Genomic DNA, 26,299 nt, shown 5'->3' with positions numbered 1-26,299 from the left:
AGAACTCAATGAAATAGAGACCAGAAGAACTGTAGAACAGATCAACAAAATCATGAGCTGGTTCCTTGAAATAATTAATAAGATAGAGAAACCCCTGGCCCGATTTATTTAAAAGAAAAGAGAAAACACACAAATTAATAATATCATGAATGAAAGAGGAGAGATCATAAACAATCCCAAATAAATAAAAATGATTTTTAAAACGCATTATGAGCAACTATATGCCAACAAATTAGGCAATCTGGAAGAAATGGTTGTGTTACTGGAAACCTACAAATTACCAAAACTGAAACAGGAAGTAATAGAAATCTGAGCAGATGAACAACCATCAAGGAAATGGAAGCAGCAATGAGAAATCTCCCAAGAAACTAGTCCAGAGAGAGATGGCTTCCCAGGGGAATTCTATTAAACATTTAAAGAAGAAATAATACCTATTCTACTAAAGTGTTTCAAAGGATGGAAATGGAAGAAAAACTTCCAAACTCTTTCTATGTGACCAGCATTACCCTGATCCCAAAACCAGACAAAAAGGTGAATTACAGACCAATATCCCTGATGAACATGGATGCAAAAGTTCTCAGCAAGATACTAGCCAATAGGATCCAACAGTACATTAAGAAGATTAAACATCATGAGCAAGGAGGATTTATCCCTGGGATGCCAGGCTGGTTCTACATTGATAAAACAATCAGTGTGATAAATCACACCAAAAAAAGAAACGACAAGAACCATATGATCCTCTCAAGAGATGCAGAGAAAGCATTTCACAAAATACAGCATCCTGATCAAAACCATTCCTGATCAAAACTCTTCCGAGTGTAGGAATAGAGGGAACATTCCTCAGCATCTTAAAAGCCATCCAGGAAAAGCCCACAGCAAAAATCATTCTCAACGGGGGAAAACCTGAGAGCCTTTCCCCTAAGATCAGGAACAAGACAGGGATGTCCACTCTCACCACTGCTATTCAACATAATACTGGAAGTCCTAGCCTCAGCAATCAGACAACAAAGAGAAATAAAAGGCAAAGAAGAAGTCAAACTCCCTCTTCACAGATGACATGATACTGAATATAGAAAACCCAAAAGACTCCACCCCAAGATTGCTACAACTCATACAGCAATTCGGCAATGTGGCTGGATACAAAATCAATGCCCAAAAGTCAGTGGCATTTCTATACACTAACAATGAGACTGAAGAAAGAGAAATTAAGGAGTCAATCCCATTTACAACTGCACCCAAAAGCATAAGATACCTAGGAATAAACCTAACCAAAGAGGTTAAAGGATCTATACCCTAAAAACGATAGAACACTTCTGAAAGAAATTGAGGAAGACACAAAGAGATGGAAAAATATTACATGCTCATTGGTTGACAGAATTAATATTGTGAAAATGTCAATGTTACCCAGGACAACTTATACGTTTAATCCAAACCCTATCAAAATACCATGGACTTTCTTCAGAGAGTTAAAACAAACAATTTTAAGATTTGTGTGGAATCAGAAAAAACCCCGAATAGCCAGGGGAATTTTAAAAAAAGAAAACCATAGCTGGGGGCACCACAATGACAAATTTCAGGTTGTACTACAAAGCTGTGGACATCAAGACAGTGTGGTCCTGGCACAAAAACAGACACATAGATCAATGGAACAGAATAGAGAATCCAGGAGTGAACCCTGAACTTTATGGTCAACTAATATTCAATAAAGGAGTAAAGACTATCCATTGGAAGAAAGACAGTCTCTTCAATAAATGGTGCTGGGAAAATTGGACATCCACATGCAGAAGAGTGAAGCTACACCACTCTCTTTCACCATACACAAAGAGAAACTCAAAATGGATGAAAGATCTAAATGTGGGACAAGCGTCCATCAAAATCCTAGAGGAGAACACAGGCAACACCCTTTTTGAACTTGGCCACAGTAACTTCTTGCAAGATACATCCACGAAGGCAAAAGAAACAAAAGAACGAACGAACTATTGGGACTTCATCATGATAAGAAGCTTTTGCACAGCAAAGGATACAGTCAACAAAACTAAAAGACAACCTACAGAATGGGAGAAGATATTTGCAAATGACGTATCAGATTAAGGGCTAGTTTCCAAAATCTATAAAGAACTTATTAAACTCAACACCAAAGAAACAAACAATCCAATCATGAAATGGGAAAAAGACATGAACAGAAATCTCACAGAGGAAGACATAGACATGGCCAACACGCATATGAGAAAATGCTCTGCATCACTTGCCATCAGGGAAATACAAATCAAAACCACAATGAGATACCACCTCACACCAGGGAGAATGGGGAAAATTAATAAGGCAGGAAACCAGAAATGTTGGAGAAGATGCGAGAAAAGGGAACCCTCTTACACTGTTGGTGGGAATATGAAATGGTGCAGCCACTCTGGAAAACTGTGTGGAGGTTCCTCAAACAGTTAAAAATAGACCTGCCCTACGACCCAGCAATTGCACTGTTGGGGATTTACCCCAAAGATTCAGATGCAATGAAACGCCGGGACACCTGCACCCCGATGTTTCTAGCAGCAATGTCCACAATAGCCATTCTGTGGAAGGACCCTCGGTGTCCATGGAAAGATGAATGGAAAAAGAAGATGTGGTCTGTGTATACAATGGAATATTACTCAGCCATTAGAAATGACAAATACTCACCATTTGCTTCAGCGTGGATAGACCTGGAGGGTATTATGCTGAGTGAAGTAAGTCAATTGGAGAAGGACAAACATTATATGTTCTCATTCATTTGGGGAATATAAATAATAGTGAAAGGGAATAGAAGGGAAGGGAGAAGAAATGTGTGGGAAATATCAGAAAGGGAGACAGAACATAAAGACTCCTAACTCTGGGAAACGAATTGGGGGTGGTGGAGGGGGAGGAGGGCGGGGGGTGGGAGTGAATGGGTGATGGGCACTGAGTGGAGCACTTGATGGGATGAGCACTGGGTGTTATTCTGTATGTTGGCAAATTGAACACCAATAAAAAATAAATTTATTATAAAAAAAAAAAGAAAGGATGAATACCCACCATTTGCTTTGATGTGGATGGAACTGGAGGGTATGATCCCGAATGAAGTAAGTCAATCGGAGAAGGACAATCATCATATGGTTTCACTCATAGCAGGGAAATAATAAATAGTGAGAGGGACTATAAGGGAAAGGAGGGAAACTGAGTGGCAAAAAATTACAGAGGTAGACAAACTATGAGAGTCTCTGAACTCTAGGAAAGGACCTGAGAGTTTTGGAGGGATGTTGATGGGGTAGTGTGGTAATGGGTGACAAGCATTAAGATAAGATAAGTACTGGGTGTAATAGTATATGATGTCAAATTGAATTTAAACTAAAAATATTTTTTAAGTATGATCAAGAGAATTTTACATTTTTTAGCAAAAGCATTGCAGACCAGAAGATAGTGGCATGATACATCTAAAATGCTGGAAGGGAAAACTCTGTAACCAGTAACAGTCTACTTGGCAAGATTATCATTCAGAATAGGACAGATACAGTATTTCCCATATGAATAAAAGTTAAAGGTGTCCATCACCATTACACCAAGCTTACGAGAAATGTTAAAGAGGATGCTTTCAGTGGAAAGAAAAACCCATAACTAGAAGTAAGAAAATTATAAAAGGGAAATAGTCACAGATAAAAACAAACATTCAGTAAAGGAAGTAGATTAATCACTTATAAAGACAGTATGGAGGTTAAAATCCAAAGCAGTAAAATCAATTACATCTACAAACACCAGTGAAGAGATACACAAGAAAGAATAGAGATAAAATATGACATCCTATACATATCACATGCAAGCAGAGTAAAAATATAGTGCTTTTAGAATGTGTTCAAATTCAAGCAACCAAAAATTTAATATAAACTGCTATATACATAAAATGCTATATATGAATGAACCACATGATAACCACAAATAAAAAACCTATAATAAATACACAAGAAATAAAGAGAAATTAATTCAAGCATAACACTAAAGAATGCCATCAAACCACAAGGGAAGAGAGCAAGAGGACAAGAAAGGAACTACAAAAACAACCAGAAAACAAAATGTTGTTAACCAGATTAACAAAATGGAAGTAAATACATGCTAACCAATAACTACTTTCTTTTTTTAAGATTTTATTTATTTATTCATGAGAGGCACACAGAGAGAGAGGCAGAAGTATAGACAGAGGGAGAAGCAGGCTCCTTGAGGGAGCCCGATGTGGGACTAGATCCTAGGACTCCAGGATCACACTCTGGGCCAAAGGCAGACGCTCTACCACTGAGGCACCCAGCGTCCCACCAATAACTACTTTAAATGTAAAAGGACTACACTCCAATCAAAAGACATAGGTTGACTGAATGAATAAAACGAAATAGACCCATCTAATATGCTGCCTGCAAGGGAATCACTTCAGACCTAAAGATATCTACAGACAAAAAGTGAAAGGATGGAAAAACATATACCATGGAAATAGAAAAAGAAAGAAAAAAAGCCAGGGAAGGAATACTTATATCTGGCAAAATAAACTTTAAAGTGAAGTTATAACAACAGACAAAGAAAGGTACTATATAATTATAAAGGGAGTAATCTAATTATAGGATACAATTATTGTCAATATCTATGCGCCCAACATAGGAATACTGAAAATGCAATGCCATCATTAACAGACATAGAGGGAGAAAATGACAGTGATACAATAATAATAGGGGATTTTAACACCCCAATTACATTAATGGATGGATCATCCACACAGAAATCAATGAGAAAACAGTGACTTTTAACAATACATTGGACCAGGCAGACCTAATGGATATATACAGAACATTCTATCCAGAAACAGCAGAATATACATTCTTTCAAATACATAGAAAACATTCTTTACAAGACAGGTTTCAATAAATTCAGGAAGTTTGAAGTTAGATCAAGCATCTGTTCTGACCACAACAGTATGAAACTAGAAATGAATTACAAGAAAAAATCTGGGAAGAACATCAATACATGGGGGTTAAACAACATTCTCCTAAACAACTAATGGGTCATCCATAAAATCAAAGAGGAAATTTTTAAAAACATGGAGACAAATGCAGATGGAAATACAACAACCCAAAATCTTTGGTATGCAGTAAAAGCTGTTCCAAGAGAAAGCTTACTGCCAATACACACTTACCTCAAGAAACAAGAAAAATCTCAAATAAACTGCCTAACCTAACACCTGAAAGAGCAAAAAAAGATGAACTAACAAAACCAAAACTAGTAGAAATAAGGAAATAATAAAGATCAGCACATGAGTAAATTAAATAGAAACTAAGGAAACAATGGAAAGGATCATTGAAATCAGGAGCAGGTTCTTTGAAACTGTAAAGAAAATTGATAAACCCTTAGCCAGACTTACCAAGAAATAAAGAGGAGTCAGATAAATAAAATCAGATATGAAGGAGAAGAAATAACAATTAACTTCACAGAAGCACAAATAAAGATAAGAGAATTTTATGAAAATGTATATGCCAACAAGTTGGACAACCTATAAGAAATGGATAAATTCTTAGAAACATACTTCTCCAAAATTGAATCAGGAAGAAATAGAAAATATGAAAAGATCAATTAATGAAATTTTGTCAGTAATCAAAAAATTACCAACAAACAAAGCCCAGGTCCAGACACAGGTGAATTCTACCAAACATTTAAAGAAACATTAATACCTATTCTTCTCAAACTATTACAAAACTTCCAGATTCATTCATTACCCTGATACCAAAACCAGAAAAATACACTACCAAAAAAAAAAAAAAAGAGAGAGAGAGAGAGAGAAAGAGAGAAGCCTAGGCCAATATCACTGATGAACATAGATGAAAAAATTCTCAACAAAATATTCAACAATACATTAAAACATCATTCATCATGGTCAAGTAGTATTTATTCAGAGGTGCAAGAGTACTTCAATGTTTGCAAACCCATCAAAGTGATACATCACATTACTAAGAGAAAGGACAAAAACCATAGGATCATCTCAATACATGCAGAAAAATCACTTAACAAAATACAACATCCATTCATGATAAAAACTCCCAACAATATGGGTTTGTAGGGAACATACCTCAACATAATAAAAGCCTTATGTGAAAAACCCACAGATAACATCATATTCAATGGTGAAAAGCTAAAAATTTTTATTCTAAGGTCAGGAACAAGACAAGAATGTCCACTCTCACAACTTTTATTCAACATAGTTCTGGAAATCCTAGTTGTAGCAATCAGACAAAAAAGAAAAAAAAAGGAATCCAAAGTGGTAAGGAAAAAGAAAAGGGGCAGGGAAACTACTTTCTGTATTACTACAGTAGTAGATACATGCGGTCATACACTGATCCAAACTCACACAATGTGCATAAGCAAGAGTGAATTCCAATGTAAACTGTGCACTTTGTGTGATTATGATGTGTCATCAACTCCTCAATTATAACGAATGTATCACCCTGTTCAGTGATGTTGATGACAGGGGAATCTATGCATGAGTGGGGAAAGAGTATGTAGAAATTCCCATACTTTCCTCCCCATCCTGCTGTGAATCTAAAACTGCTCCAAGACATCTAAATCTATTTTTAAAAAAAGAAGAAGAAAGAAAGAAAAGAAAAGCTAATGAATCATATGTGGGTTTAAGACTTGTTTTCAGAGCTATCTCTCTCCACATTGTTTTTGAAGCTAAGGGGCACAGGAGTGGTCCCAGAGAGGGTACAAACATCAGTAAGAAAAGAAAACCAGTGGTGAAATCCCCATACCACAGGAAGAGAAGTCAGTGCAGGACCCAGAGAAACAGAAGCTGTAGAAATAGCAGGAAAGACTGAGTAATTCTCCAAAAACAAGAGGAAGGTGATAAGTAAATGAAAAGCAACAGATGTTAAGTAGAGACTGGGGAGGCTGTTCAAGTCAGAACTGGAACCACTGAGGGCCCTCTGAGAGTCTGTGCTCTGGGTCTCTCCACTTCTCTTTTTTCCCTGGAGTATTCCTTTTCCCCTGGCTCCTTCAGAGCTCACAATTCCCCTGCAGTTAGTACCTGATCCTAGGCCACTCGGGAGACATTTGCTGCCCACCTGGCCAAGAAAGCAGCCCTCACCATCAACTCCAGGTTTTATGATACCCCATAGATGTATTACACATTGTTTGCCTGCTGTCTGAGGTACACTGCCCCCTGTAAGCAGTGACTCTTGGTCTGCCTCACTCACTGCTACTGTCGGCACCTACAGGCAAACCCCCAGAGTGCTCACAAGTAAAGAGGCCCAAGGACGCCTTTGAACAAACCAAGAGTTGCAGAGGCCAAATTGCTGAGGTTGAGTCATGCTGAGAGGATGTGGAGGTGTTGGATACAGTGTTCTTTGAGGACAGAGGCACTGTGACATGTGCGGGTGGGTTGATGGGACAGGTGGAAGGATAACACAGTGGTGTAACCACATGTGGCTCGTAAGGATGAATTAAGGGATTATTTCTCAGTGAAGACCCTCCCTGCTCTATTATGTCTTGGTGCTGACGTGGATTCCTATTCATATCAGTAATGGGAACAAAGACATTTACGGTTTGCTTGTTGTAGATAGATAACATTGACAGAACCACAATTCAAAAATGCCTAAACAATTCATCAAAAGAAAGGTAAGAGGACACCTAGCAGAGCTGAAGGTGAGGCCCATGCAGGTTGATGAAGCAGGATGTGGAAGCCCCCTAGACAGACACGACATCATGAGGCAGTGCACTGCACTGGGCTGTTTGCACATGCTCCACTGCCTTCGATCTGGGTGTCCTTGGGCAAATGTCTTATGCTCTCTTAGCCTCATTTTTTCCTATTGAAGTTGGAGACACTGATCATGTTTAGGTACATGATTATCAGTTGTTATTTTTGTGTCGTAATGAGAAATATGTATAGTTTGCAGTTTAGTTTGCAGAAATATGTATATATGCAGTTTCTGGCACAGGGCTTCTAACACCTTTGGAATGTCCAAAGTGGAGCAGTCTCTTTTGCAACTCAAAGGAGCCCCCTCTGAGCACACCTGAGTTTATACTAATGGGGTGGCTGAAGGTGAGACCCATAGATGCCCTTAGGATGGGGCTGGTCACCAGAATGACCAAGTGATTAGCGAATTGGAACCTTCAGCCCCACCCACCAAACTCAAGGAAGGAGAAAGGAGGAAGGCCAGAGATTAAACTCTGTAAACTCTCTGAATAATGAGATTCAGAGACCTTCTAGGTTGAAGAAAGCATCTGTGTGCTGGGAGTGTGGCCAACCACAACTACATGGGGACAGAGTCCCTGTGCTCCAGATCTCAGCCTATATGACTCTTCATCTAGCTGTTTATTTACATTCTTTATAATATATTTTATAATAAATGTAAGTTGTGTTTCTCTGATTTCTGTGAGCTGTTCTAGCAAATTTTCAAACCTGAGAGGGGATTGTGGAAGTCCCCAGTTCATAGCTGAGTCAAAGAGATGTGCAAGTGAACTGTGCCCACTACCTGCATTGGTATCTGACATTGCCAGCATGGGGAGCATACAGGACTAGGCTCTTGACCTGTGGGGTCTGCGCCAACTCTGAGTATATAGTGTCAGATCTGAACTGACATGTGAGACACGCAGTTGGGTTCTGTAGAGATTTGGTTGTTAGTGTTAGAAAACATGCCAGAGGGGTGCTGGGGTGCTCAGTCAGTGAAGCATCTGCCTTTGGCTTAGGTCATGATCCCAGGGTTCTGGGATGGAGCCCCATGGCTGGCACCTTGGTCATGCTCGCTCTCTCTGTCTCTCTCAAATAAATAGATAAATATTTTAAAAATAATGAAAGGAAGGAAGGAAGGAAGGAAGGAAGGAAGGAAGGAAGGAAGGAAGGAAGGAAGGAAGGAAACACGCCAGAATTTCACATTATTATTTACTACAGAATTCCAATATGAAGTTGTGATGCAATGTGCCTGCCAGAAGCACAAGGAAACCATAGGGCCCCCTGTGACAACACAGTGCCCTGCCACAGGGGGTGAAAAAACCACCACATATCTTTAGGAGTATTAGGCTCAGGTCTTGGCAGTATACTTCTCAGAGGGACATGAACAGAGAAGCCCTTCCTGGGACAGCATGACTACATAGGCGAAGGTGGGAAGCCGCATCCTTCTTGAGAATTCAGAGACGTCCAGGCAAGAGAGGAGAAGCCTAGAGTTCGAGTGTGGTCTCTGGGGAATTGAGATCAACATCTCTCAGCAGAGCCCTGGGGGGTGAAACAAGGACCAACCCCAGAAACCAAAGAAGGTGCTGCATAGACACAACTCTGTCCTCCTGCTGTGGCTTCACTGGGCAGCAATGATGGTGTGCTTCGAAGTGTTCACACGTGAAGCCAGTAACTATCCGTGTGAGTGTCTGAGGAGCAGGTGGGGGGCCTCGGCTCAACAGCCCCTACAGTTTCCTTCAACTCTAAGAATCTCCAGTTCGGGGTCATAAATACCTTACAGTAGAAAGTAGTATCTAGCACCTGCAACCACCTCACATACTGGCTCCTCCGTTCTCTACCCTCCATTCCATCTGACCAACTTTCACAGAGCAAACCCCATCGTGTTTCCCATTACATCCCTAAGGAGGGGGTGTTTGCTTCTCCACTGAGACACCCACAATGACTTACCCCAGTCTCTGAAGTTTACATTGTGGGTGCTTTGCTTTTTCACATAGAACTCCAACTCCTGCATCTTCCAGGGAATTTTCCCCCAGGTAGAGTCTGGTCAGGGACTGGTTGGTGCTCAGCACGGATGCAAGGTCCTCACAACATGCTGGTGTGAGACAGCAACTGACCAACCTTCCACAGAGATGGCAGAGTGTCATTCACTTCTCTCATCTCACGCTGTGAATCACGGAAGCGCTGGCTCTGATGCTGCCTCTAGTCCAGTCCGCACATGGGAAGCACATCCAAACTACTCAAACTTTCTATTTCCTTTCCTTTGGCATAATACCAAGGAAACACCTTCCAGCCCATGCCCAATCTACATCTCTTCGGGTCCCTGCACTAATCCATATAGTGTAAAATATACATGGCATAACATTCACCATTGCAACCCAATTTAAGTGTACAGTTCACGAGCATTTAAGTGTCTTCTCTGTGTAACTGTGACCCCCATCCATCTCCAGAAGTTTTTCATCTTTCCCAAACTGGAAATCAGTGTCCACTAAACACTAACTCCCCATACCTCCCTCCCCCAGCCCCTGGGACCCACTCTTCTACTTCTTGTCTCTGTGAATTTGACTATTTTAGGTGCTTCCTGTGAGTGAAATTGTACATATCTCCCCTCTATGTATGGCTTATTTTAATTAGTTTAATGTCTTTCAGGTTCATCCACATTGCAGGATGTGTCCAAATTCCTGTTAAGGATAGATGCATGTCTGTACCACATTCCCTGACTCCCAACTGCAATCCCACCCACATTTATTCATCAATGGATATTTGAGGTATTTCCACTTTCTGGCTATTGTAAATAATGCTGCTGTTGACACAGATGTGCAAATACACATTTGGGTGCCTGATTTCACTCTCTTTGTATGTACCCAGAAGTAAAATTGCTGGGTCATGTTTCTGAGGAACTGACATTCTATATCCCACACTGGCCATACCCTTTACATTCTCATCAGCAATGCGTTATAGTTCCAATTTCTCCACATGCTCATCTACCCTTGTGGTTTGGTTTGGTTTTATAACAGTCCTCCTAATGGGTGTGAATCGTCACTACCATTTTCAAGTGTTTTCTCTTCTTCAAAATTCAAGTCTCCCAGAAGCAGTAAATGAAAGGCTGCGTAAAATACCAGGTGTCTGTATTGTGTTAGCACCTCTCTTCTTGCTTAGCATGGAGACCAAGAACTTGTCATCAACTCCCAAAATTCTTCCGGAGCAATGCATTACACTGGTTTTACTTTCTTAGCTAGACTGTAAATACCTTAAAAGTGAGCATGATTTGATTCTTTAAGCTCCTTCCCTAAGGCTTAGTATGTGGCTCTTCCCACAATAAACATAACTGACTGAATTATTGATCAACATCTGGAAATCTTCTGAACAGTGATGGCCATTCTCATGCGAAAACTGTAGCCCATCATGAATCATCGAAGCCACAGCTCACGCTTTGTGAAGGAAAATAATTCAGACTCACCAAAGCTTGTTCAGATTGCAGAACAGATGCTTCAGCCCCACACAAAGAAGTCTAATTCCAAAGTCTCCCAGGGCGTTGTGGCTGAGATCCAATTCCTCCAGCTTCTGGTTGTTGCTCAGGACCGAGGAGATGTTGAAGCAGCACCGATAGGAAAGGCAGCACTGCCCCAACCTTCATTCCAAGCACAGAAGCAGAAGCATCAGAACACAGGCTGTTTCTCTGTCACTGCCTTCTGGTCTGTGCTTGTTTTCAGCACCAAACAGGGGCATTTGCATTCTCACATTACAAAAGGAAAATTTTAATGAAAGTTACATGAAAGTGTGATCTTATCAGAACGCCTGTATGCAGCCTGAGTTTTAGTGTGACTTTGGCTCCCGGGCTCAGTGAACTCTCTATGTAAATAATGGTCAGCTCTCCAATGTGTACATGGCATGTCCCTGTCTTATAAATGGAAAAGGTGGTGAACCTGTGTGTTCCACCTCGTCATCACACATTCCTCACTGTGAAAATCCCTCAGGTGGTCTCTCTAGAGTTTTACCCATCTACTTCTCTTTGTCAATCCTGTTCCCATTGTTCTGTTTAAAGATCAATTACCAGCCCCCCACCTACACTGAAACAGCAGGAATCTCTAGTTCTTGACTTGTTTTACAACGACACACACACACACACAGACACACACACACACACCATTATCACCATCACCACCAATAACAACACTTTGTGTCCCTGTCAGAGGAGCAAGAACAACATTCTCCTTTCTAGGTGAATAATTCATCATCCTAGAGCCTGTTAAACAATCTTCCAGGGGTACCTGGGTGGCTCCATCAGTGAAGCTGGGTCACTATCCCAGGATCCTGGAATGGAGCCCATGTTGGGCTCCCTGCTCAGTGGGGAACCTGCTTTTCCCTCTCCCTCTGCCCCTCCCCCTGCTTGTGATCTCTCTCTCTCTCTGTCAAATAAATAAAAACATAAAAACATAAATAAATAAATAAATAAATAAATAACAATCTTCCTTTCTGCTACTATCTTCACACCAACCAGAAATAAATGTGTAACTAAACCCCTGTTTACCTCCAAAATATCTCAGAATCACCCATGTTTCCCTCATTGTGTCTCCCTCTCTGGAATTACACAGGGGCACCCACCAGGGCAGTTGAGGAGACTGGTGTGGGATGGAGATAGAGAGGCAGGTAAAGAGCCAAAACCAGCCAGAGCCTTGAAGGTAAGAAAAGAATTTGTAATTTATCCTGCATTATACCATTCCCTTACCTAAATGCCCTGGTGGGTGCCCTAGTGTGATTAGATGCTTAAATAAGACACGGAGGGAGAGTCAGAGTCACAGGCAGAGAAAGAAGCAGGCTCCCTACAGAGAGCCCAATGCGGGACTTGATCTTGGGACCCCAGGATCACGACCTCAGCCAAAGGCAGATGCTCAACCACTGAGCCATCCAAGTGCCCTTATACAAAATATTTTCATGAGGTCCAGCCCAAGTAGCCATTGTATATGACAAAACTCTCCAATTCTCATCTATGAGGATGGCCAGTGAGGAAATGGAAGATCATGAAGGTCATGCGCTTTTCGTTGCATCACCAACACAGGCCTTTCACTTCCCCTACCTTCTTCCCCATTTGAAACTTCCCAAACAACTGGCCTCTGATCCATTCTTCCTTCTCACTTGTTATGGACTGAACTGTGTCCACCTCTCCAAAAAAACCATATGTTGAAGTCTTAATCCCTAGGATTTCAGAATTGTGACTTTATTTGGAACTCAGGCTTTAAATGAGGTCATCAGGACAGGCCCCAATTCAACACAACTGGTATGCTTGAGGAGAGCCAACATGAACACAGAGACCATGTGAAGACACAGGAAGAAGACCATCATCTACAAGTCAGTAAGAAAGGCCTCAGGAGAAACCAGCCCTGCTGACACCTTCATCTTGAACATCCAGCCACCAGGACTATGAAATAATGAATTTCTATTGTTTGAGCCTCTTGGTTTGTGTTACTTTGTTATATAGCAGCCCTAGAAAACTAATAAACCACTGATCTGGGGTCTTCCTCTCTCTGTCTCACTCATAAATACATGCAACAGGTGAGCGCACGCGCGCGCACACACACACACACACACACACACAGGTTCTTACCACAATTTCCGAATATTACAGCCAGGATGCTGGAGCATTTCACATAACACATTTACCCCTTGGTCCCCCAGAGCATTGTCACTGAGATTCAGTTCAGTGAGACTCAGTGAGTTTCTGCTCAGGACTGAGAAGAGACCCTGCCAAAGGCTGACAGTGACCTGGCAATTCACCAACCTAGAAATTGTAAACAAGAAAGAAAGAAAAGAAAAATCAGTTCAGACAAAGACCTCCTGAGGATTAAGAGCTGACTCACAGAACCACAAATGGCCTACTGAGGAATAACAAAGCCAGGGACGGGAGGGGAGGGGGCAGCCTGGTAAGACTATCCTGCACACTCTATTATGGAAATAGCATGAGTCTGTGACTTGCTGCCTTTGCACACCCTCCGGAGCCTCCCCCAGGTGTCTTTCTCTTCCCTCTCTCATCAGTCAGCCATCCTGCCCACGGCCTTGGTCACTCTGCTAAGTGACCCAGAGACCACTTCTCACATGGGCTGCATAATAGCATCAGCAATGCTGCCAAAAATCCCTAGGCCAGGTGACACCATGAGACTAATATCAGAATCTCTGAGATGGGACCACATACATCAATATTCTTAAGACTTGCAGTGGTTCCAATGTGCAGCTCTTGTTAAAATGCAGATTCTGACTTTGTGTGTCTAGAATTAGACATGCAGCTTTGCACTTCTAACAAGCATGGGATGGATGCCCAATGCTGCTGGTCTTTAGAAGGTTCTGGAACACACAAAGCAAGCTCTTGCCCTCAGAGGAAGGTAACTATCATCTAATGAGATGAGTGTCAGGCTTTTCATCAGGAGTTTTAGTCTGAGTCTCTGTAAGCCTTCTTCACAGCTCTGTGTGATCTTGGTCAGGTTTCTCCTCAGCATAGTTTTTGGGGCCCTATAGAGCAGATATGCTTCCTTCCCTCACTTTCTCTTTCTCACCCTCTACAGCTACCCTAAACTATTTGCCATTATAGGGACACACCCTGCTTCACTACCTCTGCCCTCTGAACCCACTATTCCCTCTGTTCAAGCCACCCTTTGCCCACACTTGGGTTTCTCATGCTCCGTCTCTCAGAGGCCAGCTGGTCAAGGGCTTCCCACCATGTGTTTCTGGTACATCCTATAGATGTTCTTGCCATAGTCCATCTCTCTCTACTGTCCATCATTGTTTTCCAACTGTCTCCACAACTGAACCTTAAGTTGCTGTGAGCAGGGACAGGTCTTAGCTAATGCTGAAGCCCTAGCAGGTGGTCCTTGATGACTGAGTGATAAATAAAAAGGTTGTCCTAGTAGCAGTGCCAAGCATGAGAGAGGGAGTTGAAAAGTCATGATCCCTGGTGGAAGGACCAGTCCCCTTTCTCCTTAATTTTGTCCCATGTCAAGTGTTTTCTAGGCAGGTTAAACCCAAGCATTCACAGAGCATCCACCTTCCCACCATAGCTGTGGCAGTTCCCAAGCATGGACTTCAGAGGTCAGGCAACTGAACTGTTTTGCTGTTCAGACACAGCGACTAGCTTCTGATCTCCTACAATATTGATGAACAGACCCTGAAGAGGGTGCTGTTGGTGACTTCCTGGTTATAAACATAATGTGGGACTTAAAATCACCCTCTCCTTCCCAGCTCTATTACCCTCAATTTTCCCTCATTATAACTTCCAATGAAACCATGTCCCTCCCCATAGTGTCCTGCATAATCTGTTCCTCAGACACCAGACCCCACTGCCAAAATCCCCTTACCTTCTCCTGCACTCACCCATATCCTACCAAACCTTCAAGGCAGTCTCAAACCTCACTCCTCTGAGAAGCCTCCCTTCAGCACCCAGTACTAAAGGCCTTCTGTCTTCTGTGCTCGTGAGACAGTCACTGGGGTTGTTTTGCTCCTTGGGTATTAACTGAATACTAAGCACTAGAGCCCCAAGTAGATTACAAGCAATTTGAGTTTACAACATTTTTATTCAACTCTCTACCCCACAGAATACCTTGCACTGAGTTGGCATCCACCAATCATTTGCTTATTTTCTTCATTGCCTTTTTCCTCACCCATTTGTCCACTTTCCTATCCCCTACTAGTCAACCTCTGTCATTGAAGGTGTCTGGTAGAAATGAGTGGTGGTGGCATTATTATGTAGCTGTGGCAGCCACATTTTAAAGACAGTTGAGAAGCAGGGAGAGACAGCAAGTGCCCAGAGAAAGGTGGCTAGAAAATGGAGACCAGCACTACTATTCTACACCTGCCGGAAGCCAAATCTCCTTACCGATAAGCATAGGTGGTATGAGGATCTAGGAGGACACAGTGATCCACATCATAGTGTTGCATTTCCTTCTCATTCTCCTCTTCCTCCTCCTCCTCTTCCTCCTTTGGGGAGTTATGAAGCAGCCTCAGGGAAAGTGATTCCACCCTGCAACAGTTCTCAATACAAAAGGAAGAAACCACATGGTCCATTCTGGTGGAAAGACTGATCTCAATTTTGGGAAAATGGCCCATGGCCTTTCGCACAAAATCCTCCTCTTGCATCTCATACAAACAATAGAACAACTCCAGCTGGCTGGGCTGGATCTGCAGATTCTTGCCCTTGGCTTTCTCTTCAATCCATTTGAGCAGCTCCAGTCTGATTTGTTGAGAGATCTTGCAACTCAATTTTTTCTCCAAGTAGGAGGTTCTCTCCTGATTTACAAGGCCAAAGAGGAAACGGACAACAAAAATCAGATATCCCTTTTCAAATTTGCCATAGTTTTCAAGAAGAACCTTCACATCTCGGTTGGGAAGCTTGGAACTACTCCATGGCAGGTTCCTCATCCTTCCCTGTTCCTCCTCTTCCAGAAGGTAGTACATGGCAGCAAAGAACTCCTGGAAAGTCATGTGGATGAAGCTGTAGAATTTCTCACAGTCCACTTCCTTTTGGAATAGGTTCATTCTCAAGAAAGCAGACACATCTGCCTTCTGAAGGCCGTGATTCCTAAGGTCACACTCATCAAACAGGATTTTCTGGTTCCAGATTCCATCTGCTGCCAACGAGCAGAGACCCCGGAGGCTGGCAGAGACTTGGTGCTTCTGGGTCTCTCTGTGAGATTGCAACAAACTGGAGAGGAAGAAGATATACACTGAAGTGGTAGTCTTGGATGTCTGGGCAAGATTCTTGCCACTGTTCATTTGCTGCTTCAACCCAGTGCACACAATCCAGCAGACCAAGGGGATAAAGCACATGGTAAAGAGGATCTCATTCTCCTGAATCAGCCTGAAAGCTTCTGTGGCTTGCTGCTCATCTGAGAAATACTTGAAGAAATATTCCTTTCTTTTGGCCTCTGAGAAACCCAGGATCTCCACATGACGGGGACGGTCCAGCAAATGCTGCAGTTTCTCCAGAGCCACAGGTCTTGTGGTGATGAGTAAAGAGGCCTCAGGAAGCAGCCTCTTCCTGATGAGGCTGCTCAGGAGAATGTCTCCCCGCTCCACCTTCTGCCAGTTTGTGCAGAGAGCCTCTGTATGCTCATCAAAGGCACCCTGCAGCTCATCGAAGCCATCCATAAGGAAGAGAATCCTGGAAGGCTTGCTCACAATCTTACATATGGGTGGGTTTGGGTCAGGGCAGCAGCTGACAATCAGGTCCCCCAGGCTCCTCCGTGTCCCGAGGCTTACCTCCCGACAGTGGATATAAAACAAGTAGTCAAACCTGTCTTGGTAAATTTTGTCTGATGCCCAGTCCAACATGATCTTCCTGGCCAGTATAGTTTTCCCAATGCCTGCCGATCCCTGGAATACCACTGTGTGAACGGGCTCCAAGTGTTGGTCATCAGGCTCAAACAGCAATTCCACATTCACGGAACTCATGGGGCTATCCAGCGTCTTGGCTGAAGTCCTGCCAATGGCCAGGAGCTCATGCTCCCTCTCCTGCTGGCTCTGGTGTTCCTTGACAAGACGCAGCCTAGTGTAGCGTTTGTTGAGGTTCACAGTCTCACCCAAACGGGCATTCCTGTCTTTAATACACTGGAATCTGCTCCTCACGTGTTTTTTGTACTTCTTGCAGTAATCTGGGGCAAAGACAGAAAGATAAACTTTGGGAGAACTCCAAGTACATATGAGCTATTGACAATGGTCTGTGGTCCACAGGGAATGATGACCAGAGTTAAGAAAAAGGAGGTGCAGACTCTCTTCACTATGTGGGTATGGACGGTCCCAGAAAATCTAGGCCGTCAAAATCTTCAACAAAATACACAGTTGAGCAGAAGAACAGCAAAGTACCAGAGGCCCTGTTACCTGCCAGAAAATCCTTTTTATTCAGTCTTATTCCTCTAGGTAGTCTGCAGCCCATACCTTTTAGAACCTGAGACACTCAATCACCTCCCCTTGGTTCTGGGACTGCAAGAAGCCATGTGAACACTGATTTGTTTCTTCAGCTAAAGTGGATTTCCTGAAATGGGCCTTTGCTCCCCAAGGAGCAGGAACATATAGAATGACCAAGCTTTAAAACTGGATTTCCAAACCCGATAGGAAGCACTAACCCCACTGTTTACCTTTCTTTTTTTTACAAATAGAGATTCTGGATAGGTACCCCAATAAACCCATCCACTCCTCTTCAAGGCTTTCTTCTCGGCATTCCAGATGTGAATTATCTGGGAAAAAAAAAAGGCAGGGAGGAGGGAGAAATACAAAGTTAAAAACCAGGACTCCTGACTAAGGTGATGTAACTGAAACTCAGTACTCAGCACATGGCACAGTGCAGTCACCTATCTCAGACATCTCCCAAACAAAAACATAGCTCAGGGTTGCAGATGAGAGGTGTACAGTTGAACATCCAGTTCATGGCACTCATGCACTCCTGCTTTCAAAGCAATGGGTGTCACTCACCCACCTAGCATTGTGCCCCCACTCTATCCAGTCTCAGGATCTCTCCGAGGCCAAGAAATCAATCAGCAAACACATGAGACAGGCAACATTTCTCTTACCCTTGTTTGTCTTTGGCAAACTTCCCTGGTGTCCTTGTTTTGAGGCCACTCCCACACTAAATGTCTAAATACCCCCAAGGAGGCTATGAGACAACAGGATTGTCCTCCCTTGCCCCCAAATGCCTGAAATTAATCGTACCCACATTCTGGGTCTTCAAGACTGAGAATTATCAAGCTGGTTTGTCTAAAAGTGAATCCCTGACTTGAGATTCACCTAGGAAGCTTTAAAAAAAAAAATCCACTCCCAGTGATTATTTTACATTCTATCTGAGGTAGGGACCAGCACCATTATATTTTGAAAGCTCCAACATACATCTACATTTGACATTCATAGACCTAAACAGTCACTAAATTACACATCCCAAAGAGGCACTTCATTGGAGAAATACAGGCACAGCAGAACAAGTGCTAAGCACCAGGGGAAATATTTGGGAGATAACTTTAGATGAGCATGATCCCAAGAGCAAAATAAAAGATTCCTGGCAGGTGTCTACTTATTCTGAATGCAAATGCTATTGGCAACTTGATCACAAAACAAAATCTGAACAGTAACTCAAACCAAAACCATGACTTAATTCATATCTGAAGCCTAACCCTACAACCTGGTCCTCCTTAGAAAAAAAAAAAAAAAAGCTTCTAACCCCAGATACCATTCTTCTATCTCACAGCCCAAGAAGCCAAGGTAGCACATAGAGATGAAGAGCCAGGTTCTAGCCAAAGACACATCCAGCGTTGAATTCATGCCTTGGCTCTGACTGAAACAGAGCCTTGGGCAACCAGAACCTCTTTCAGGCTCACTTCGCTTTGTTGGTCAATCTCCAGAATTATCTCTTATTTGTAAAACTAAAACTCAACATCCATTAAACAACTCCCCAATCCCCACTGCCTACAGCTCCTGGCTACCACTTCCTGTCTTTACAAATTTATCTGTATCTGCTCTAGTACCTCTTACAAATGATGTCTTACGGCATTTGTCTTTTTGTGACTAAAGTATTTCATTGAGTAATGAAACTGAAAGTTCTTTCGAAAGTGTCAGCCTCAAGGTGTGTGGCTGATGCAGTTGATAAAGTATACAACTCTTGATCTAGGGGTTGTGAGTTCAAGCCCTCTGTTGAGGTGTAGAGCCTACAAAAAAAAAAAAAAAAGCCAGTCTCATAGAGTTTTTATGAGGAATGACCAAAATCCATAAAAACTACCTAATGAATGACTTGTGTAGCTGTGATCATTATACATTAATTGGGTTAGTGAGTATATAATTACTGACATAATTACAATTCTGTTATTATATGCAATTTGTTTATAACAACCTGCTGCTATGCACCCCTGCCTCATGCCGGCATATCATTTTCTCTCCCTCATTGTGCCCTTATTGCTGCCCCACTCGCTGTGCTTCTCCTGATCTGCTGATTCATTTTTATTCCCCTTTCCCACTAGCTCAACAGCATCATCCTGTTATTTTCTAGATTCCTCTGAGCCCTTGCTTGCGCTCTTCCGTTGATCAGAACACCAAGCCAGAAAGCAAAAAACTTCACCCCCAACATGTCCACAGGTCCTAGGGGTAAATGAGCCCTAAATTCCATTTTTAAAGGAGGTTAAAAAAAAAAGCTAACTGCTTTCCTCCAACTTCTCATGGCCCTCTTACGAGAGGAAGGCAGAATAAAGCCAAGATGATAAAAGGAATTATTTTAAAAAACAAAATACTAACTTCATTGCATCAAAGAATACCATGGAATGGGAGGAATATTTGCAAATCATATATCTGATAAAGTGTTAGTATCCAAGACATATAAAGAACCCTTATAAGTCAACAACAACAACAAAAACAAACAAACAAATAACCCAACTGAAATATGGAAAAAAGTTGAGTGGACATTTCTCCAAAGATAGACAAATGGTGAAAAAGCACATGAAATGTCATTCAATATCACCAGTCGATAGGGAAATGCAAATCAAAACCACACTAAGATATCCCCTCACACCCATCAGAGTAACTACTATCAAACAAAATAAAATAAAATATGCATTGATGGGGATGAGGAAAAATTAGAACCCTTGTACACGGGCAGCCCCTGTGGCCTAGCAGTTTATTGTCACCTGCAGCCCGGGGTATGATCCTGGAGACCCGGGATCGAGTCCCACATCAGGCTCCCTGCATGGAGCCTGCTTCTCCCTCTGCCTGTCTCTGCCTCTCTCTCTCTCTCTCTCTCTCTCTCTCTCTCTCTCTCTCTCTCGGTGTGTGTCTGCCATGAATAAATAAATAAAATCTTAAAAAAAAAAAAAAGGAACCCTCGTACTGTTGATGGGAGTGCAAAATGAGGCAGCCAGTATGGAAAACATCATGGTGGCTCCTCAAAGAATGAAACCTAGAGTCATCATATAATACAATAATTCCACTTCTGAACACATCCCGCAAAGAATTGAAAGCAGGGTCTCAAAGAGGTTTGTACCCTCGTGTTCTTAGCAGCATTGTTCAAAATAATCAAAAGCTAACAGCAATCCAAATGTCCACTAATGGGTGAATAGATGAACAAAATTTGGCATACACATACCCTGGAATATTATCCCACCTTGAAAAAGAATGAAATAATGTTGTATGTGACCACATGGATGAGGCTTGAGGACATTATGCTTCATAAAGTAAGCTAGCCACAAACAGACAAATACTTTATGAAGCTGTTCATAAGCCGTACTAAGAGTAGCCAAATTCTTAAGGATAGAAGGTGGTAGTTCCAGGTGCTTAGGGGAGGGGGACAGGAATTGTTGTCTAATGGGTACAGAGTTTTGCAAGACAAAGAAAAGTTGTGGAGATTGATTGCGCAATGTGAATGTGTTTAATGCTGCTGAACCATAGCTTTGAAATGGCTAAGACGGTAATTGTATGTCACGTGTATCTTATCACGATTTTTTAAAATGCTGTCTATCTTCCACTCACCCCACTCCAGCTCATCCCTCTTAGCTTTCTCATAAAGGTCTCTTCTGTTGATTGCAGCAAAAATCCACACTGCCATGGCCCATGCCTTCTCCTCACCATTGAAGTCGATCATCAGAGTAGCCAGATCCATGTGGTCAGCTTTCTCTGTCTGACTCCGAGGGAGAGGGCTGAACCCTTTCTGAGAAGGGTAGTCTTGTAAGTGCATCTTGAATTTCTTAAAGTCTGCATCTTCCAGGTCCTCCAGGTAACGAGCCAGCTTGCAGCGGACGCTTGCCATGCTCCTCTGCAGCTTGGCTCAGGGCCCTTGGGCATAGGTCCACTCCAGGAAGCTGGATGATGAAAACAGCACATGGGTAAGCAGAATCTTCCTAAAAGTCTGCCCTCTTGAAAGAGAATGAACCCACGAAAAACCCAGAACATAAGGAGAAAAAATAGAGAATTGAACCATAATGAGGTTTTGAAAAATGACCCAAATACTCACCAGAACGTTTTCCTGTTGGCTCAACTCAGGAGTCTGTCCTGAGCCATGGAAGAACAGTGTCCCTCTGGAGAGAAACAGAGGTTAAACCCGCACAGGGAACCATGTCGATAATACTGTGAGCCCAACCTGCAGCCTTAAGCCACCACAGTGCACCACAGGGAGAACTTTGTTCTCACTAGTTACTGAGGAATGGCCTGGGGCAAAGTCTTCCTCAGCTTCTGTTTCTTCATCTATAAAATGACAGAATGGAAAATATGGCTTTTAAGTTCCTTCCATTGGAAAGGCTCTGGTTCCCTATTTCTGTTTTGACCCCGGAAATGAGTAAGTACGGTAGTAACAGAGCAGCACATGGCTGGACGGAGGAAGAAGACAGACGCGCCTGGACAGGGGAGGTCTCCAATTGCACATCCATCCATCTATTGATCGATAGCGATGAGTGGGTGACGCTCGAGGTGCGTAGGGGGAGGTGATGACCACATACATCTCCCTGAGGTGTCCTTCAACATTCACAATTGTGATCATCATTAGAGCCCACGGGGACTGAGAGCCTCTCGCAGCCTAGGTGCCGCACTCATGTGCTGTGCATCTAACTCTCCCGAAGCCCTAGGAGGTGCACATATGCTTAGGCCCATTTTACAGAAGAGGAACTGAATCTTAGCAGAAACTAAGTGACTTGCCCAGGGTTTCGCAGAAAAAAAAAAGGGTTCAAAGCCAGGATTTAGGTCAGGGGCACTGATTTCTGAGTTCATGTCCCTAAATACTAATTTTCATAGCAAGAAAAAGCATGTGATTCTTTCTTCCATCACTTAACGAGGTATCTCAGAAAAACATAGAAAAGAACAAAGACAATAAAATAGGTGGTTAAAAGGCAAAAAACAAAAACAAACCACTTTCCCAGCATTTTCCACGCACAGCCCACCATTTTTTAGAGCTCAGGGTCTCAGCTTTTCTACAGGGATGCAGAGTTCCACATAGAGCAAAGTTCAGCTGCTGTGTCCTTGCTCTTCTGCGTCTCCAAGATTTGGGCTGATAAGCATGTTGGCTTTGTTTGGGATCCATCCCGCCACATGACTGAGTTTGGGAAAGCACAACATCAACCCAAGGCCATGAATGAGGGTCGCTAACAGGAGGGAGAGGAAGGGTGGGACTGCAGGAGAGAGTGTGTGTGCACAATGCCTGAAGCATGCTTGCCTCCCCTGTGCCTTCATCTTGCCCTGCACTCCTGGCTCCACGCACCCACCAAATCCGTTCCTCATGCGTTTGGCGGTGGGCTGGGCATGTCCAGGTAGACCCACCTGTTTTGTGGACCATCCCAGGACCCCGGTCGGCCTTGCCATCCACATCAGGACTCTACGGCTCCTCTGTGCCCCCCAGCCTCTAAGCCCCATGCGTTCTACCCTGACCTTTGCCTTCTGTGTCCTGCGGTGTCTAGGACGTCCACATCCCCACCACATCCCCTCCATCCACTCCCTGGGGGGATGCTGGGCAAATCCGCCCCAAGGGTGGGTGTGAGCTGTGGTGGCTGTCCCTACCTGCCCCCCCCCCCACTCCCCAGTCCCTACGCACACACTTGCACACAAGCCTAGGACCCAGTAATGAAAAACAAAAAAGGGTTTTCCAGAATTGTGGAAGGGCAGGCTTGGAAGCTGGCCGGAGAATCCCTAGTGTGCTAAACAGGACACCCCCGGCTCTCCATGGCCCCTCCTCATTCTCCCCACACTCTTGCAGCCATGCAGCTCCACAGAGTTGGACTCACCCGGACACCAGCCTCAGAAACAGCCCAAGAGGAAACTTGATGAATTTATAGTGGTCACAGCCCAGCAGGGCAGGAAGGATGTGGCCTCAGCATGGAGTGAACAAGCTTGCATCACCAGGTTGGAGACTAACAGTTACTCATATTGTGGATTTTCCACACCAGTGAGCAGCGTGCTTATCTCGGCCATAGCCAGAGACGTCTGCCGTGCTCTCGGGGGCCCCTGAGGCGGGGTGTCCCCGTGGGCGTCCCAGCGGCCATGAGAGGGCTGTGAAGGTAGTGAGCACAGTGGGGCAGGGGACCCCCCGGGCCTGGCAAGTAGAGCATCAGGAGCATGCCTGGCCCTCCAGCCATCAGGCACAGTCTGCTGGCCGGCAAAGGCTCTGTGCACCACCTGTCAATGTCCTCAACTGCTTTTCTGAATTGAGGATACGCCTGTGAGAACCTCACCTCTGCCGAGGCCATGCTCATCACCTCCCAAAGTCTCCTCCCGCCCCTTTATTATTGTTGCTGTTTTAATGCTGTTCTGTGTGTATGGTGAGAACCCTTAATACAAGACCTGCCCTTTGGCAAGTATTCCAAGCACAGCAGAGAATGACCAGCTGTGGGCACAGCGCCATATGCCCATCTCCAGGACTTAGTCCTCTGGCGTCACAGCCTGCGTGCCCCCAACCGATACCTCCCACTGCCCCCTCCCAGCCCCGGGCCCCTGACCCTGCACTCTCTGTCTCTGTGACTCCGACGAACTTGGAGTCTACGTACAGTGATATTACACACTTCACGTCCTCCAGCTCCACCCACGTTGTTGCAAATGGCAGCATGTCCTTTTTCCCCGTGGCCGAATAATCCCCATGGCATGTGGTGTAGACATGTGTACCTACCGTCTTCACCCTTTCTTCCACTTGTGGACACTTAGCTTGTCTCCGTATCTGACCTTTTTGAATAATACCACAGCGGACATGGGAGTGTGGACATCTCTCCGAGATCCTAAGTTCAATTCCTTGGGGCAGACACAAACCCTGCTCCTAGACTCATGGACTCACTTAGTCTGTGAGCACTTACGGAGCGCCCAGTGGGTGCCAGGCAAGAATGCCAGCCTGGAGGGATGCCTTGCTTTGCCCCAGAGGAGCCAGAGGACCAAGCAGCACCCGGACCGTGTTTCCAGGCACGTGTGGCGGCTGCAGGACCACAGTGTGATGATGGCCCGTGTACATAGAGCAAGCGTGGTGAGGGAGAGGAGGTCAGCTCTTCGGGCCAGCATGGGGCCTAGAGCAGGAGGGATGAGAGTCCACGACCAGGGGGCAGCACTGGAAGCGGGTCCGTTTCTCTGTGCAGATAGCATCCATTGCAGAAGGTTCTTGCAAGGACTGAACAAATGAACTGATGGCCGGGACCTGAGTCAGAGACGCTGGTGTCAGTGGTTAGATCCCGACACCTGCACTGTTACTGGACGGTGTGCAGAGGCCCTGATGGAAGGGATAGAGGTACCTCCTGCAGCCGCATCCAGGGCAGGACAGCATATGTGAGTGCCCTGGAGTCTCAGGGCCCTCAGGGCCCTGCCACACACACAAACACCAGTCACGCCCAGAAGGAAACAGTGCACCAGCAGCCAGGGACTTTAACTTTTCTCTTAAGGATGACAGTGCATTTCCTCTTTTTATTTAAATCTTTCTGGGGTATTTGAATTTTATTTTGTTGCAATAAATATGTATTACTCATATGAGTTAGAAACAAATTAAACAGGCCACCTGGGGGACTCAGTGGTTGATCATCTGCCTTCAGCCCAGGGTGTGATCCCAGGATCCAGCCCCGCATCCGGTTCCCTGCAGGGACCCTGCTTCTCCCTTCGCCTGTGTCTCTGCCTCAACCTGTGTCTCCATGAATAAATAAATAAAATGTGTTGTTTTTTTAAGTCTATCCTTCAAATCTATTAGCTGAGTATTTTTTCCTTGTTTTTCTTTGTGTAAATTTAGTGAGTGGATCAGCTGAATTTCTACACAGGATAACTTCCTGCCCTCTTCCTGTATAGACGGAGGACTTCTCAGCAGGACCTAGGGCATCTAACCACCTGGACCTCTGACATTCAAGGCACTTCCAATACCCCCGACTTCTTGTCCCTCTTGGTAGCCATGCTGTGTCCTCACCCACCAGACTGGGCCCCACCAACCTGGGCACCCACCGACCTGGGCACCCACCGACCTGGTTTCTGCAGCTAAAGCTGTGCTTCTCCAGAGTGTCACAGAAACAGTATTCTCAGGCAGCAGGCTTGTCAGGCACTCCCACCTGCTGGAGCCTCACTGCAGCATCTCCACCCCTCCCCGCAGGGATGTACTGGCCACTGTGCACAGAGCATGGTGACTTTGTCCGTTTCCCACACTAACCATGCGTGGGTTGTGTCCAGGTTCTGGCAACTGTTAACAAAGCCATGGTAAACACTCACATCAGCTTCTTATGCAGGCTTCCGTCTCCTGGGAGAAAATACCTAGGCACGGAGTGGCTGGGCTGTGTCAGGAGAAACTACCACCACACTGTCTTCCCAACCGGTCCTGCCAGCAGCTGCACGTGACGGCTCCAGGCCCTTTGCCTCCTTCCTGCCACTTGGGAGAATCGGTGCTGGACGTGTTAAGCTGCTGTAACTGGTTTTTAGGGAAATTAAGGAAATAATTTGAAAATCCATGAAGTTGAACTAGATGCAATGACTTAGAGACATTAATCCTTGGGATACTGGAGAGGAGCAGGTGATTTCCAGCCTTCAGGGCATCTACACCTGTTTCCTCCTTGCCGTCAGCTGCTTGTGCTCCCGGCTGTGGGCTACCCGATGGAATGCAAGACACACTGTTCAAAGTTCAGTCCAGAACTTTGGAAAGATACTCTA

The 26,299-nt window shown here is 44.2% G+C and overlaps 1 protein-coding gene across 10 annotated transcripts in view; it reads right to left on the bottom strand.

Annotated features, from left to right (window-relative positions):
* Positions 1-23,512, bottom strand: part of NLRP3 (NLR family pyrin domain containing 3) — a 61,510-nt gene extending 37,998 nt beyond the window's left edge. Inside the window, exons 1-8 of one of the 10 annotated variants that reach the window (XM_025467828.3) lie at positions 23,428-23,512; positions 21,672-21,901; positions 21,191-21,519; positions 17,827-17,925; positions 15,570-17,343; positions 13,311-13,484; positions 11,166-11,336; positions 9,656-9,826 (exon numbers count right to left, since the gene is read on the bottom strand). In XM_025467828.3, coding sequence (XP_025323613.2) covers positions 9,656-9,826; positions 11,166-11,336; positions 13,311-13,484; positions 15,570-17,343; positions 17,827-17,925; positions 21,191-21,467 — 2,666 coding nt within the window. In that variant the 5' untranslated portion in view covers positions 21,468-21,519; positions 21,672-21,901; positions 23,428-23,512. Of the gene's footprint in view, positions 1-9,655; positions 9,827-11,165; positions 11,337-13,310; positions 13,485-15,569; positions 17,344-17,826; positions 17,926-19,203; positions 19,384-21,190; positions 21,520-21,671; positions 21,902-23,427 lie in introns of those variants that run through there. The other 9 variants (XM_025467829.3, XM_035719991.2, XM_035719990.2 and 6 more) reach the window with 9 other exon arrangements.
* Between the last annotated feature and the right edge of the window lie 2,787 nt (positions 23,513-26,299).

This window comes from Canis lupus, chromosome 8 (genome assembly GCF_003254725.2).
Source record: "Canis lupus dingo isolate Sandy chromosome 8, ASM325472v2, whole genome shotgun sequence".
In the NCBI taxonomy this organism is placed as follows: domain Eukaryota; kingdom Metazoa; phylum Chordata; class Mammalia; order Carnivora; family Canidae; genus Canis; species Canis lupus.
The sequence above is the reverse complement of the archived record's forward strand: the minus strand, read 5'-3'. Positions and strand labels throughout refer to the sequence as shown.